Genomic DNA, 15153 nt, shown 5'->3' with positions numbered 1-15153 from the left:
ACCATGAAGGCTGCAGGCTTCGAAACGTCGGGAGAAAATTATAATATAAATTATTTCACCAAATATTTTTTCACTAATACAAAACTAACCTCTGAGTACTATAGACTAGGTACTTCCCAGTTTCACTTTGTGTTTTTTTGTATCATTTTGTTTAATGCATGTATGGCGTGTGCTTGAATAAATTTCTGATTGTAAGTGTGATGTCGCTGCGACGAATTCTCTTAGAGTAGTAGTAGTGGCTTTAGGGCGCGTAAAATTAAAATTACTTTTTATTAATATTTATTTTGTTCAAAACTAACCACTTTTTTATTTTACATAGATACGTCTCAAGTTACTTTTTGTATTGTTATTTTCAAGATGATAAGTATGTGGTTGCATTTAGTAACGCGATGTCAAAATAGATAGCGATAGATTAACTACAATTATTAGTAGGTCAACACACTTGAGAATCCAGATCTAGAATGCTCTTATTAGTTTATCTGATAGTGTCTTCTTAATTGTGTAATCAAGTTCAGATAAAAGGTATATAGTTTTGTTACACCACGTCAGATGTTAATCATAGTTGTTCATCGATAGATGGTGAGTTGAAAATCGATTATTTTGTTTTATTTTCGAAGTGTAACTTCTTTAGAACCAAAGAGTTCAAAGATTATATAGAGCGGACATTGGGAAGATTGTTATACAAAAGTGTTGCGCTAATGCGATGGTTCAATCTACTGTGAAATAGCAAAACAATGTAAAATAATTCACATTTTCTCCATATCATGATTTGTACGTTTTTAATTCGAATATTAGCATATTTTCTGTAAATATTTTATTTTTTACTAGCGACCCGCCCGGGCTTCGCACGGGTGCAATGCTGATACTAAATACATCACAGAAAAACTGTGAACGTTGTATATAGAAATATAGCGGCCCGCTCTGGCTTCGCACGGGTATAACATAACATAAAAACAGTATTTCTCCACCATTTAATGGATGTTATTATACATATAAACCTTCCTCTTGAATCACTCTATATATTAAAAACCGCATCAAAATCCGTTGTGTAGGTTTAAAGATTTAAGCATACAAAGGGACATAGGGACAGAGAAAGCGACTTTGTTTTATACTATGTAGTGATTAATATCTAAGGACGCTGTGACATGACACGGACATTTCAAATAAGACAGCGGCATATTACCAATTGGTCCAAAGCGACCAATCTTTTGGAGCACAAATTGGGTCCTGATGTCCAGTCTATAACTAACTATATCATTGACGATTAAAAAGCTTTTTATCATTAACGTAGGTATATTCTATAGACACGAACGTCTATAAAAATTAGTCAAAATATGAACTAAAATGGCAACCAAAACGTCACTGTTATAACCAATTTATTCATTTGAACAACAAAAAATTTTACTTATTTGACCAATGTTTATTCAACTCCAGGTTTACATTTAGTCTCGCGTTTTTATATTATGGGCGTCACTTATTACACAACCACAAGCATCAATATTGATACTAAAATCAGTTTGAATGGATTGCAGTTCAATTCAATTGAACACGGTGAGTGTTCGGAACGTCAACGTCGTCAAATCTTGTCCGTAGTACATATATATCGATGTTTTTTATTGTAATTTTCACGAAATACAGTATGTGATATTTTTGCAGGTAGCTATGTTGAAGCTGTTGGTGCTGTTGGTGACTTTGGCTGGAGTATTCTCCGTGCCTCTTCAGGATAAGATCACTCCGAGGAGCGGCGAGGCTTGTGGCTATGAGGTAATCACGGTTTTAGGACATGTTTTTATTGCTTTGAATGACGAGACGAGCTTGCTGTTCGCCTGATGGTAAGCGATACGATAAACAGTAGAAACACCAACACCTTGAATTACAAAGGGTTTGGTATTCCACTGCGCTTGCCGTTTTGAGACATAAGGTGTAACTACTGGACATAATAATTATAATCCCACGAACGGCAAGCTCGTATCGTCATTCAAGCAATAAAAAAAAACGATTATTAATAAAAAAATCCAGTTTTATAATTAAGATTGTCGGGGAAACAATTGGAAATTCATTAAATTATAGATAAATAAGGATATTGACGTATTTATCGCCTAAATAGTCTAAATACCCAGTGGTAATGTTGTTGACTCTTCCTTTATCTCGGTAACCTTTCAACTTAGATATGGTATAATCAATACATACAACTTTATCTGAAATGGTTCATGCAAACATTTGATGCGCCTGAGTTGGTTTTACAATTACAATACACATATCTTTTCTTTTGCCTATTGTAATCAAATCAAAAGCTCATTTGATAGGACGCTTTGTTTTAATTTTATCCGTGGTGCTTTATAACTAGCTTATCTAGTTGTAAACGTCCCTATCCTTGAGGTTAAAACGCCTCCTTAGATCATGATTTTGTCACATTGCTATGGAGGGAAGTTGACAATTAATATTTCCAACTCCTCCCTGTCTATTTGACTATCGTTGCGGGATAATGACAAGTGTTCCCTGAGACTCGGCGAGCTTCACCGCTCGGTGTCATGCGTGCCACTGCTGATCCTCCAGGAGTTGTAGTGTGAGGGCGGGAAAGTCTCTATTTGTCGCCTTCTTCCTTATCTGGGGTGGACAAAGATGTGTAACAGTTTGTTCGCGTGCGTGTTCCCTTCCTCTGTTTGGTTTTTTTAAGTGGAAGGGGTAGAAGTTTTTAACACTGATTTAGTTCATTATTTTATACTAGCTTTTGCTCGCGGCTTTGCCCGCGTGGAGGAGTTTTCTGGTTCATTTTTTTTCCTACTTACTTGATATGTATCGTTGTATAACCAAATTACACAAAATCATTATTAATTGTAGCCTATTTGTTATTTTTATGTGTAACCAATATTACTGTAAAGTTTCATCCAAATCCGTTCAGTAATTTTTTCGTGAAAGAGGAACAAACATACATACATCCATCCTCACAGACTTTCGAATTTATAATATTAGTAGAATGTAATAGAAAATAGTACGTAAATTATGCTTTTCTGTCAAAACTGCATTAAAATTAGTGAAGAAATAAGTAATTAGTATTTTAAATATTGCAATGTGTAGGAGTGTGCGTAGTGGGGTTATCGCTCTATCTCATTCTTACGCACGCGTCGTAAATCCCGATGACGTCACGTGCGCGTAATGCGCCTCATTTCTATTTCTTTACACTCATCCCATTTACTGGTGGTAGGTATTTCATATGTGAGAGTCTGTCCGGGTAGGTACCACCACAATGTCTATTTCTAACAAGCAGTGTGTTGTCACTGTTGTGTTTCAGTTTGAAGAACATTGTAGCCAGTATAACTACTGGACATAATAAGACTTAACATCTCATGTCTCAGGATGGCGAGCGCAGTGGAATACCAAACAATACTTTGTAATTTAAAGTGTTGGTATTTCGCTTATCATTAGGCAAATGGCAAGTTCGTCTCGTCATTTAAAACAATAAAAGAAACAGTATTAGTACTTCCCAGTAAGGAGTGCCAGTTGTCAAAATTATCGATATTTGATTAGGTGTAGTGCGGGTTGGCAAAATGTACATACCCTCGAAATTCTTATGATCAAATCTCAGGTTGTCAGCAGAAACATCAACACCTTGAATAACAAAGTGTTTGGTATTCCACTGCGCTCGCCATCCTGAGACATGAGATGTTAAATATTATGTCCGGTAGTTACACTGGATACAATGTTCAAACTGGAACACAACAGTGACTACACACTTGGCGGCAGAAATATAGGACACTCATATAGGACACCTAGTACCCTATATACTAATTCAGGACATGGTCTACCCATATCTTAAATATCAGTCCAATCCGTTCAGATATTTCTCCGTTTATTACTATCAAACATTCAAACATCTTTATAAACTTTGTATTTATAACAGTAGGTTAGATAAGTAAGTTTGCAGTATTCTTTCATTACAATGTGCCTCTTCGGAGAATAATATTGTTTTTAGTCCACATATGTTTTATTCAAAACAAAGAATGTCGACCCAGAATTAATTATTTTTATAGTATGATAAAATATTATGTTTGTTTTTATCGGCATTTCTGCCTTTTCTTAAAGCGATGTACGGTCAGAGACAAAAATAGCTGAATACAAGAACGCCACCAGCCGATGGCCCAGGGGGGGGGAAAGTTGATGTGGAGAATGTGAAAAGTACGAATTGTAGGTAAAGTCGAGAGCACATATTCCTCGTCCACTCCCGCTCTCCCGCTTTAACAATAACATAGAGCAGAGCGTAATTGAGCGTACGGAATATAAGGAATGGAATTGGTGAATTCATTCAAGTAACGATGTACGGGAATGATCGATGAAGCAAGTCAAGTCAAATAGAACTTTGGCTGCTTTACATTTTGCAACTTTTTTAGAATCTCTAGAGGGGAGGGGGGTTCAGTTGCCCCCGCCCTGCCATCCCCCCTTCGCGATGTCTTTGGTGGAATAAAACAAAATTTCAAAGCGTTTCTACAGATCTATCTATACATAATATTATAAAACAAAGTCCCCTTTTCTGTCTGTCTGTATGTTATCGATTTTCTCAAAAACTACTGAACGGATTTTTATGAAATTTGGCATGGAGATAGTTTAAGACCCTGGGAAGGTTATAGGTTACTTTCTATCTCGGGGAAATTTAAAGCAGAACTTTTATACCGGAAATCTCTTTCCGCGGGTAGAATTGCGAGCAAAAGCTAATACTAATATATAAATCTGAAGAGTTTGTATGAACGTTAATCTCAAGAACTACTAAATCGATTTTGATAGTTTTTTCACCAATAGGCAGCTACATTACTTCCGAGTGCTATAGGCTATTTTTTATTCCAGAAAAACATTTTACCCTAACAGAGCAGCAGTTAAAACGCCTCCTTAGATCATGATTTTGTCACCCGCATTGCTATGGAGGGAAGTGGACAATTAATATTTCCAACTCCTCCCTATCTATTGGATTAATTTCGTTGCGGGATAATGACAAGTGTTCCCTGAGACTCGGCGAGCTTCACCGCTCGGTGTCATGCGTGCCACTTCTGATCCTCCAGGAGTTGTAGTGGGTGTGAGGGCGGGAAAGTCTCTGACGGAGCAGCATTTAAAGCTATCATGGATATGTTATTTGTTTCAGAGCTGCCCAGTCACAGAGAGCGGAGTCCTGAATGTGCACATAGTTCCGCACACACACGATGACGTCGGATGGCTGAAAACTGTAGACCAATATTATTATGGAAGTGAGTATAATAATAATGATAGCAGTATTGTTGGACACTGCGCGTATTGAGGAGATATCCCACATTAAATCTCTAACCGCCGCTTAGAGGCCGTTCAAGTATTACGTAACGCGATTTTTGAAGATTTTTGACCCCCACATGTAACGCGCCGTAACATTTTCCAGTATACATAAAAAGTTATGTAACTCTAAAGTTACATTTTTTTTGTCATATTCACAATTATTTTACCGATAAGTCGCTAAAATACCTTTGTTTTAAAGTAAAAAAAACAATGTTACATAACGCTATGTACGAACCCCCCCTCCTGCGTCTGTAACGCATCGTAACGTTACAAGACCCCCCGTCCCTCCCAAATTGTGTTACGTAATACTTGAACGGCCCCTAAAAACAAACGTCTCCTTCACACATCTCTCGTCAGTCGACATTCTATTGGACTCCACTTACCATCAGGTGGTCTTTTTGCCGTCCTAAAATACATCGAAGTATCACAACCATGTACATTCCTACATGATCTTTTTATGTTCTAATATTTATCTTTTCAGGTAGAAACAGGGTACAGAAGGCTGGTGTGCAATACATAATAGATTCAGTTGTCAAGGAATTATGGGAAGATCCTAAGAGAAAGTGAGTAGAGGTTACAGTGCTATAGTTTACTTGTAGATCTCTCTGTGAGAGTCTGCCTGGGTAGGCACCACCGCAATGTCTATTTCTGCCATGCAGTGTGTAGTCACTGTTGTGTTCAGCTTGGACTTTGTAGCCAGTGTAACTATTGAACATAATAATACATGACTCAGGATGGCGAGCGCTGAATACCAAACACTTTGTAATTCAAGGTGTTGGTGTTTCTACTGTTTATAGGTATCGCTTACCATCAGGCGAACGGCGAGCTCGTCTCGTCATTCAAAGCAATGGAATGTACTTTCAATCATTATAATCGCTCTTCCGACAGCAGAGGTAGTCTTAGAGGGAGACGAATTGGGTAAACGCTCGGGACCACGCCTGATCCCTTGGAGGATTTTTTCGATCTTCCCAACATTTATTTTCTGTTATGCTCGGGGATTCGCGTAGTGTTATTTTTGCTTTCGCCTGAAGTCTCGCGTCGCTTCAGGCCGCTACAGTCTGACACTCATTAAGGTCCCAGGTAAAAATCAGTGCGGTTGTTGTCTGCAGCTAGGGTTGCCACCCGTATTTTATAATAAAGTATTGTACGTTATTTCGGGTAATTGTACTCTATACTTTATGAGAACAATAAAGTACGCGAAAATACTTTATTTACCATGATATGATTACTCTAGGATTGTTCGTAAGAATTTTTGCGTAAAACAACGGTAAGTAATGGTACAAAAATGGCAGCAAGTATTTAATAAGACTAACGATATATTTTCTTTTTAATGGTATGCAATAATTTCATTTTTATTGTCGATTTTTTCTCCTCCAGCACTCACAGAGTTTAAATTTTGTGATGTAGATTACCAAATGGCTAGACGAACAACATAATTCGTGTTTTGAATGTGAAATATTAATGTTATTTGTTAAAAGTTTCCAAATTTATGAGCAAAATAATAAAGTAGAATTAATTTGTACTTTTTTTGACACCATGTACTTTTTTTACCTTCAATTTTATGTACTTTATTTGCCCAAAAAAAGGTGGCAACTCTCTGCAGCTGAATGCTAAGCTCGGACCGTTTTTCTTCCTTACGCACCAAGCCTCTAATGCCCAACCTATTTAATTCCTAGGTTTATATACGTGGAGACAGCTTTCTTCTGGAAGTGGTGGGTGCGCCAGCCCGAGAGCATCAGGGATAAAGTGCACACGTTGGTGAGGCAGGGTCGGCTGCAATTCGTCGGTGAGTGCGCGTGATTCTCTATAGCAGTGTTTCCCAATCTTTTTTAGGCCATTTGAATATTTTTACCAAAAATCCTGGTTTTAGTCTTCAGATTTTGTAGTTTAGTGTGAATATGACGTGTGCGTGAGTGTATTTCTGACTGAAAGTATGATGTTGCAGCGGCGACGAATTATCTTAAAGTAGTAGTACTAGTGCCATAAGGACGTGTGAAATTAAAATTACTTTTTATGAATATTTATTTTGTTCGTTACACTTTTTTATTTTACATCGGTGGCTCAAGTAACTTTTGTAGTGTTATTTCCAAGTAGATAAGTATGTGGGCCCCTTACCGACGCCTATGCTAAGTATTATGAAATGCAAGAGCATGGGCATCATATTAATGTCTCATATCTGCCGCCAGGTGGCGCGTGGTCCATGAACGACGAGGCAGCCTCACACTATCAGAGCACCATCGATCAATTCACATGGGGACTCAGGTGAGAATGAAATTGAATGTTACTGAACACGGTAACAAATATTGAACTATAGAAAGACAATCGACATGTAAGAGACATGATTGATTACAGTTCCGACAAATTGATTACTTTACGGACAACTTGATTACATTTACAACAAATTGATTACTTTAGTGACGACTTAATTACATGTTCAACAAATTGAGTACTTTGCGGACAACTTGATTACATTATGAGCATCTTATCAAGTAACGACCTTCTTTTAGGCTCTTACCCTGATCTTCGTACCAGTAAAAGGTATTGAATGAATAAATTAATCTCAAGCCAAATTTCGGTCACAGCGGCCAATCTCAGCGGAGATCAGCCACGCAGGAGATATTATAGTGCACAAGTGTGTGCAATACACAAGCACTCTCTGCTCCTTCTCATAGTCCGGTGAGACGTAAGACATGACCGTGGATCAGGCGCAGGACCAACGGCTTTATGTGCACGAGGCATGGGAGTATCGCACCACCAACTTCCTGACTCCAAGATTATTTTCTGCTCCTTGACCCTTCTTCACTTGGCTAGGTGAAAGGCACTAGTCATGTCATTGTAATCATCATTTCAGCCCGTGAATCGTCCACTGCTGGACATAGGCCTCCCCCATTGAGCGCCACAGGGACCGGTTCTGGGCCGCTCTCATCCATCGGACTCCGGCGACCCTCACCAGCTCGTCGGTCCATCTTCTGTCATCTGTCACTATAATACTTTTATAATATCAGCATTAGTTTGAAGATTTATTATCTATTTCAGTAAATTAAATGATACTTTCGGCACGTGCGGCCTGCCTCGCGTCGGTTGGCAGATAGACCCATTCGGTCACTCGCGAGAGTTCGCCTCCCTGCTCGCCGCGATGGGGTACGACGGACTGTTCCTCGGCAGAATAGACTATCAGGACAAGAGCAGCAGACTCCATAACCAGGACATGGAGATGGTGTGGAGAGGAGATGATGTGTTGGGTGAGTAGATTTACTACAAGGGCCTCGCCAAAGGGGGCAGGGATGGGCAGCTTCACTCCTCCCCCCTTAGAGATTCTAAAAAAAAAAAAAAGTTGTCAAATGTAAAGCAACCAAAATCCTAAGTCCTTGACTTGACTTGCTTGATCGATCATTCCCGTACGTCGAACCTCGAATGAATTCACCAATTCCATTCCTAATACGTACGCTCAACTACGCTCTGCTCTGTTTTTGTTAAAGCGGGAGATAGAGTGGACGAGGAACATGTTCTCTCGACTTTACCTACAATTCATACTTTTCTCATTCTCCATATCAACTTGCGCCCCCCTCCCTTCCCTAGGCAATCGGCTGGCGACGCTTTTAATTTAGTACCTTCTTACCTTATCTTACTAATATAAAGGCGAAAGTTTGTGAACATTTTTTTTTATTGTTTTGAATGACGAAACGAGCTTTCTATTTGCCTGATGGTAAGCGATACCTATAAACAGTAGAAACACCAACACCTTGAATTACAATGTTTGGTATTCCACTGCGCTCGCCATCCTGATACATGAGATGTTATTATTATGTCCAGTAGCTGGCTACAATGTTCAAACCGGAACACAACAGTCACTATATGCTGGGTAGAAATAGACATTGCAGTGGTACCTACCCAGACGGACTCTCAAATGAGACCTACCACCAGCAAAACATAACAAATCATTAGTAATTATGTTGTTTTAAGGTAAATCATCCGACATTTTCGCGGGTGTGTTGTTCAACACGTACTCGCCGCCTCCGGGCTTTTGTTTCGACGTGCTTTGTGACGACGAGCCAATCATAGACGACCCCGACTCGCCGCTCTTCAACGTGGACGACAAGGTAAATTTTAAAATACCGAATTTCGTCAATTTTATTTTTTTGTATTTACACGAATTATTCTGAGGTTTGTGATCCGATTCTCGTGATTCTTTTTTTATTTGTTAAAGTAATGTCTCGTCTTGGTCCCGTTATGTCTTTTTTATTTATAACTAGAAAAATTAAACCAAGTTCTGGTAAAATATGGAACTAATTCACTTTTATTGACAACTAGAAGAAACCAAAGTAGCTCTTTGAAAGCAGGTTTTTTATTTTCCTGGTCAGACTATAAACAGCATATAACAGAACACAGAGCAATGTTTAGTTCCTACATTTAAAGTATAGCTTGGTATCGAGCATGTGCGGCACTGTTTTCCCATAAACATAATAGAATCAAAACCTTGCCGGACTGAAAAAGAATATGGATAATGAAGAAATTTCTGCCGCCAAGCAACAGTTTATAGTCACTGTCGTGTTCCGGTTTGAAGGACATTGTAGAAGTGTAACTACTGGATATAATAATTAACATCTCATGTCTCAGACGAGGGCAGTGGAATACCAAGCGTAATTCTTGGTTGATGATCCTTACAGGAGTTGTAGTGGTGTGAGGACGGGAAAGTCTCTAGTATCTCCGAAGGGGTAGACAGCGGCGTAAGGTGCAATCACTTTCGGTGTATCCCGTCTCATGATGTGACAGAGGATGGATGCTTGGCTAGTATTAAGTAGAAAAAAACATGACTGCTAGAGCCGGGAATTGAACCTGAAACCTCAGCACTGCAGTTCGTAATACAACTACGCGACCTAGGCAGATAGGAAACAGTAATTATACCTAGCTTTTGACCGCAGCTTTACCCGCGTGAAGAAGTTTTTTGAGATAGAAAGCCTATAATAACATATAACCTTCCCAGGGTCTTGAACTATCTCCATACCAAATTTCATAAAAATACGTTCAGTAGTTTTTGAGAAAATCGATCACATACAAATAGACAGAAAATGGGACTTTGTTTTATAATATCTAAATATACTTTAATTTGGCTGTATGTCAAATATTGTTGTAGGTGTCGAAGTTCCTAGAAATATGCAAGGAAATGTCTAAAGGATATAGAAGTAATTCCATTTTAATAACAATGGGCGAGGATTTTCATTACCAAGATGCTGCGATGTGGTTCAAGAATCTAGATTTACTGATCGAGTGAGTGATATGGCATGTACATCCTCAGAGGCGGTTCTAGCTCATGTGCCGCCCGTGTGCAATTCCTCGGCGCCCCCTAGGAGCCAATGGAATCTAATAAATTTGATAATATTAAATCAAAAGTTATTGTGTAAAGAAGCCGCTCGCCGGCCATAGCGCGGGCGCAGGTTGTTTGAGAGCGCCAATGTCGCGACGCATGTCTCTTTGAAGGTGTGTGCCGTTCCCAACACACTGCGCCCGTGTGCAGCGCACATCCTGCACAATAGGTAAAGCCACCTCTGTACATCCTAAACCCTCATTTAGATGAAGCAATTTTGGCATGCACGTATTATATTCTAGCTAGTGTAACTCTTGGACATAATAAGAGTTAACATCTTGGGAGAGCGAGTCCGCCTGGGTAGGTACCACCGCAATGTCTATTTCTGCCGCAAAGCAGAGTAGTCACTGTTGTGTCCCGGTTTGAAGGACATTATAGCCAGTGTAACTACTGGACATAATAAGACTTACATATGTCTCAGGATGGCGAGCGCAGTGGAATACTAAACACTTTGTAATTCAAGGTGTTGATGTTTCTACTGTTTTTCGATCGTATCGCTTACCATCAGGCGAACGGCAAGCACGTCTCGTCATACAAAGCAATAAAAATATTATTTAGCATGATTAGAAATAGAGATTAGGATGATAATCCTTAAAATGGTAACGCTGCTCGCCAACGACCAGCGTAACCATTTTAAGTTGCGCCAAACGCATTTTTATGCTCGTACGCATACGTTCGCAATTTGAATGACGCTGTCAAAAATGGCATGGGCTCATAATGAATGAAAGCATGAATTTTCTATAATTTATATCCAGATCTTTTTCAATGCATGTCATGTCTTCCAAAGAAAATTCTTTAACTATAGAACACTAATCATTATGCATTGGACTGCAAAACGTATATTTTACTAGCTATCAGTTATTTGAAATAACTGTCAGCGATGGACAGTGCGTGCTGTAAATTCATAGTTAAAACAGAACAACCAGCTAGTAGTTATATAAATTCATATCTATAGATTAACTAGATAAAGGATAAACAATCACAATAAATCTAGTGTTGAAGCTCGCAGTTTTAATTGTAATAATACGCTCAGAGATCCCGCTGTCTAGTAAACATACGAATACTTAAAAGGGAACAAAACATTCATTTATTTAATAGCGACCCGCCCCGACTTCGCACGGGTGCAATGCTGATACTAAATACACTACAGAAAAACTGTGAACGTTGTATATAAAAACATAGCGGCCCGCTCTGGCTTCGCACGGGTATAACATAACAAAATAACAGTATTTCTCCACTATTTAATGGATGTTATTATACATATAAACCTTCCTCTTGAATCATTCTATCTATTAAAAACCGCATCAAAATCCGTTGCGTAGTTTTAAAGATTTAAGCACACATAGGGACAGAGAAAGCGACTTTGTTTTATACTATGTAGTGATAGTGAAAATACAGCGCAGGGATCCCGCTGTCTAGCAAACATACGGATACTTTATGGGGAATAAAACATTCAATTATTTATTACAAGTTATGCCCGCGGCTTCGTCCGTGTAGAAATCAGTGTCACAAAAATTTTCCCGAGTAAATCCCGACCCACGAGATTTTTTACAACCACGCAACCGTTCAACATTAATAATTATATTTCAATTTATATAAAACCGTAATGTATTAGCAACCTAAACCTTCCTCAAGAATTGCTTTAAAATTCTACCTCACTTATCAGTAAGTTCATAATGTCATGTCCGTATAAAAGTCAATGTTCTGAATTGTATTATCAGAGCCGTTTTTAGGGAAGTCATAACGTTGTAGTTACTAGCGTACGTAATTTTTTTGAAAAAGGAATAGGTTTTCAATTCGACCTTCTTTTTTGTGTGTTACTCGATTACTCTGCCAATTATGGACCGATTTTCAAAATTCTTTTTTTGTTCGAAAGCGGATACTTCTGAAGTGGTCCGATAGTCACCAAGTCAGGATCTGATGATTGGATCCTGGAGAAATCGAGGGTAATCCTCAAATTTTATAGGCCCACATCGTATTTTGAAAGTTTTATGAAGTATCTTAAGTACTTGCGTATGGTAATAATCATCTTATTTTATTTATTTATTTAAACTTTATATACAGTAAATGTATACAGGCGGACTTAATGCCTGAGGCATTTTCTAACAGTCAACCTTTGGGTGATGCAGAGATGAGACTATGTGGGTGTAGGTATATAAAAATAAATAAGACAATACATATATTATATAAAACAAACATTCTACTTAAATACAGATATACTTATAATATAAAATATATACAATATATAAAATAAAATAATTTCCAGAGACTTTTATCTTATATAGCTCAGCTGATGATGGAAGATACAGCTCCTTAACAGTAAGGAGTTATTTTTTATTTTATTTAAGAATACAAATAACATAATAATGACTATAGCTAGGGTTAATACTTAATCTAGATTGCACTTCAAAATATGTGCCCAAATCATGACTTCCAAACTATGTGTTAATATTTAATTGTAATAAATTATAGAAGGATGTTGTTTGTCAGGGCGCTTACTGTCAGAAATGACTCGTCATTAAATTATACTGTTAGGAACTAAAGCAATTACGATTAAAGTAAAAAGAACTATCGCTGAATTTACAGAAATACTTTCACTAAGATATCAACAGACCGGTACGAATGTCAATGACTAGTGGTCATTCAAATGCTCAGTGTTTTAAAGTAAAGAGTGTCACAAATACCCACACAATAATATTTTTATCCTAATACCATAAAGAGGTGATAGCCTAGTTGGTTGTGGAACGGACTGCCGAGACGAATGTGCGCAGGTTAAAAACTCAAACACAACTCTACATTTTCTATAAAATATGCGGATTCTTTGGAATTATCGCTTGCTTTAACGGTGAAGGAAAACATCGTGAGAAAACCTGCATACCTGAGTAGTTCTCTATAGGAATTTTGAGGATGTGTGAAGTCTACCCGCACTACAGCGTGGTGGACTAATTCCTCTCAGTAGTAGAGGAGGCCCGTGCCCAGCAGTAGGACGGTATATAATAGAGGGCTGATATTATATTTATATTATAGAACTATAAGCTAAACAAAATTAATTTTGGCGTAGTTGTATTGCGTACGCGTGACGCCTGCCGGGCTGAGTGCGTGGTCGATCTCCGGTCGGGCAAAATATATAAGGCGATAGGTTCGCCCCTATCACATCATGATTACACACGGAAAAAAGTGCTTGCATTGGTTGCACCTTTTCCCAAGGGTGTTGCCAGTTGTCAAATGTAAAGCAACCAAACTCCTGAGGAGTTTAAATTGACTGCCTCGATCGATCATTCCCGTACGTCGAAAATCGAATGAATTCACCAATTCCATTCCTAATACGTACGCTCAACTACGCTCTGCTCTGTTATTGTGAAAGCAGGAGAGAGAGCGTGGGGGAGAAACATCTGCTCTGGACTGTCCCTACAATTCGTACTTTTCTCATTCTCCATATCAACTTGCCCCCCCTGGGCCCTCGGCTGGCGACGCTCTTGCCTCTGCCTACCTTGTGGGTATAAAAGCATGATTTATAAAATGAAATCTTCGTAGATCGACGATTTCATATCGACGTGTTTCAAAATGGCGTTGGCGTATCGCACCGACAACATACTGGTTACAATGGGCGATGACTTCCATTACCAGGACGCGACGATGTGGTTCAAAAATCTTGATAACTTGATCGAGTAAGTGATCGAGTGATTGTTTCAGGGCGGTTATGAGTTGTCATTTAATTAACTGGGTGGTGGATTTATTTTAAGTACATCACGTGGTACTGCCTCGGTGGCGTAGTTGACTATGCGCGGTACGACGATCTGAGGTCCTGGGTCTCGAATACCGGGTCGGGCATTGATATTTGGTTTTTCCTGTATCAGCCTGGAGTCTGGAATTTGTCGGATATGGCGATAGGCTCGCCCCCTATCACATCCTGGGACGGAACACACTTGGCGAAGTGGGAGCCTTGGTTGCCTCTGGTTACGCCTTCGGGGATAAATGCGTGACGTGTATCAGATGATAGGAGCATGACTTACACAAGAGAGCCGGCAGTGAGTGCGTCCATAAAGAAGCAGGCCGGGTTCTGTGGCGTGTGGGAGAGGCCTATGTCCAGTAGACTTCAACGAGCTGGTGATAATGAGGTGGTTGATGCTATTCTACTCGGTCGACCTGTTAAGGCGAAAGGAGTGGCCACCCCAGGCTCCAAGGGATAAGGGCGACTGACCATTCGTGGCTTCTAGAAACTGGCGGAACCCTTAGCGTCGGTACCAGTGGCGTAGCGTGAATATAGACGTGAGCGAAGTCGCATCGACCCCTTTTATTTTCATGCCCAAGAATTACCCAAAAAAATCTTGATATCTGATGCCATCGTATCTAAAGAAGCCACACGAGGCTTCTTTAAGTGTGAGGCCGTGGGCAAGACCCATTTCGCCCACGCCTAGCTACGCCACTGGTCTGTATGGTGGAGCAGGTGGTGTTGCCAAGCATGCTTTAGTGAAGACGCTAAAGGCTCTAAT

General features: G+C 39.3%; 1 protein-coding gene across 3 annotated transcripts; it reads left to right on the top strand.

The window, feature by feature from the left end:
- The first annotated feature begins 487 nt into the window (after nucleotides 1–487).
- On the top strand, nucleotides 488–14347 carry LOC119192563 (lysosomal alpha-mannosidase-like). 3 transcript variants are annotated; one of them, XM_037446377.1, is made up of 9 exons: nucleotides 488–579; nucleotides 1657–1764; nucleotides 5132–5234; nucleotides 5777–5858; nucleotides 6972–7081; nucleotides 7482–7557; nucleotides 8332–8537; nucleotides 9259–9395; nucleotides 10430–10609. In XM_037446377.1, the coding sequence occupies exons 1-9, from the start codon at nucleotides 577–579 to the stop codon at nucleotides 10565–10567; spliced, it is 963 nt and encodes a 320-aa protein (XP_037302274.1). In that variant the 5' UTR covers nucleotides 488–576; the 3' UTR covers nucleotides 10568–10609. The 3 variants fall into 3 exon arrangements, with proteins under 3 accessions (XP_037302274.1, XP_037302273.1, XP_037302272.1); XM_037446376.1 differs by lacking the exons at nucleotides 488–579; nucleotides 10430–10609 and adding exons at nucleotides 1481–1551; nucleotides 14195–14347; XM_037446375.1 differs by lacking the exon at nucleotides 488–579 and adding an exon at nucleotides 1481–1551.
- The last annotated feature ends 806 nt before the right edge of the window (nucleotides 14348–15153 follow it).

Source organism: Manduca sexta, unplaced genomic scaffold (assembly GCF_014839805.1).
Source record: "Manduca sexta isolate Smith_Timp_Sample1 unplaced genomic scaffold, JHU_Msex_v1.0 HiC_scaffold_2935, whole genome shotgun sequence".
In the NCBI taxonomy this organism is placed as follows: domain Eukaryota; kingdom Metazoa; phylum Arthropoda; class Insecta; order Lepidoptera; family Sphingidae; genus Manduca; species Manduca sexta.
This window is presented reverse-complemented; position numbering and strand designations above follow the sequence as displayed.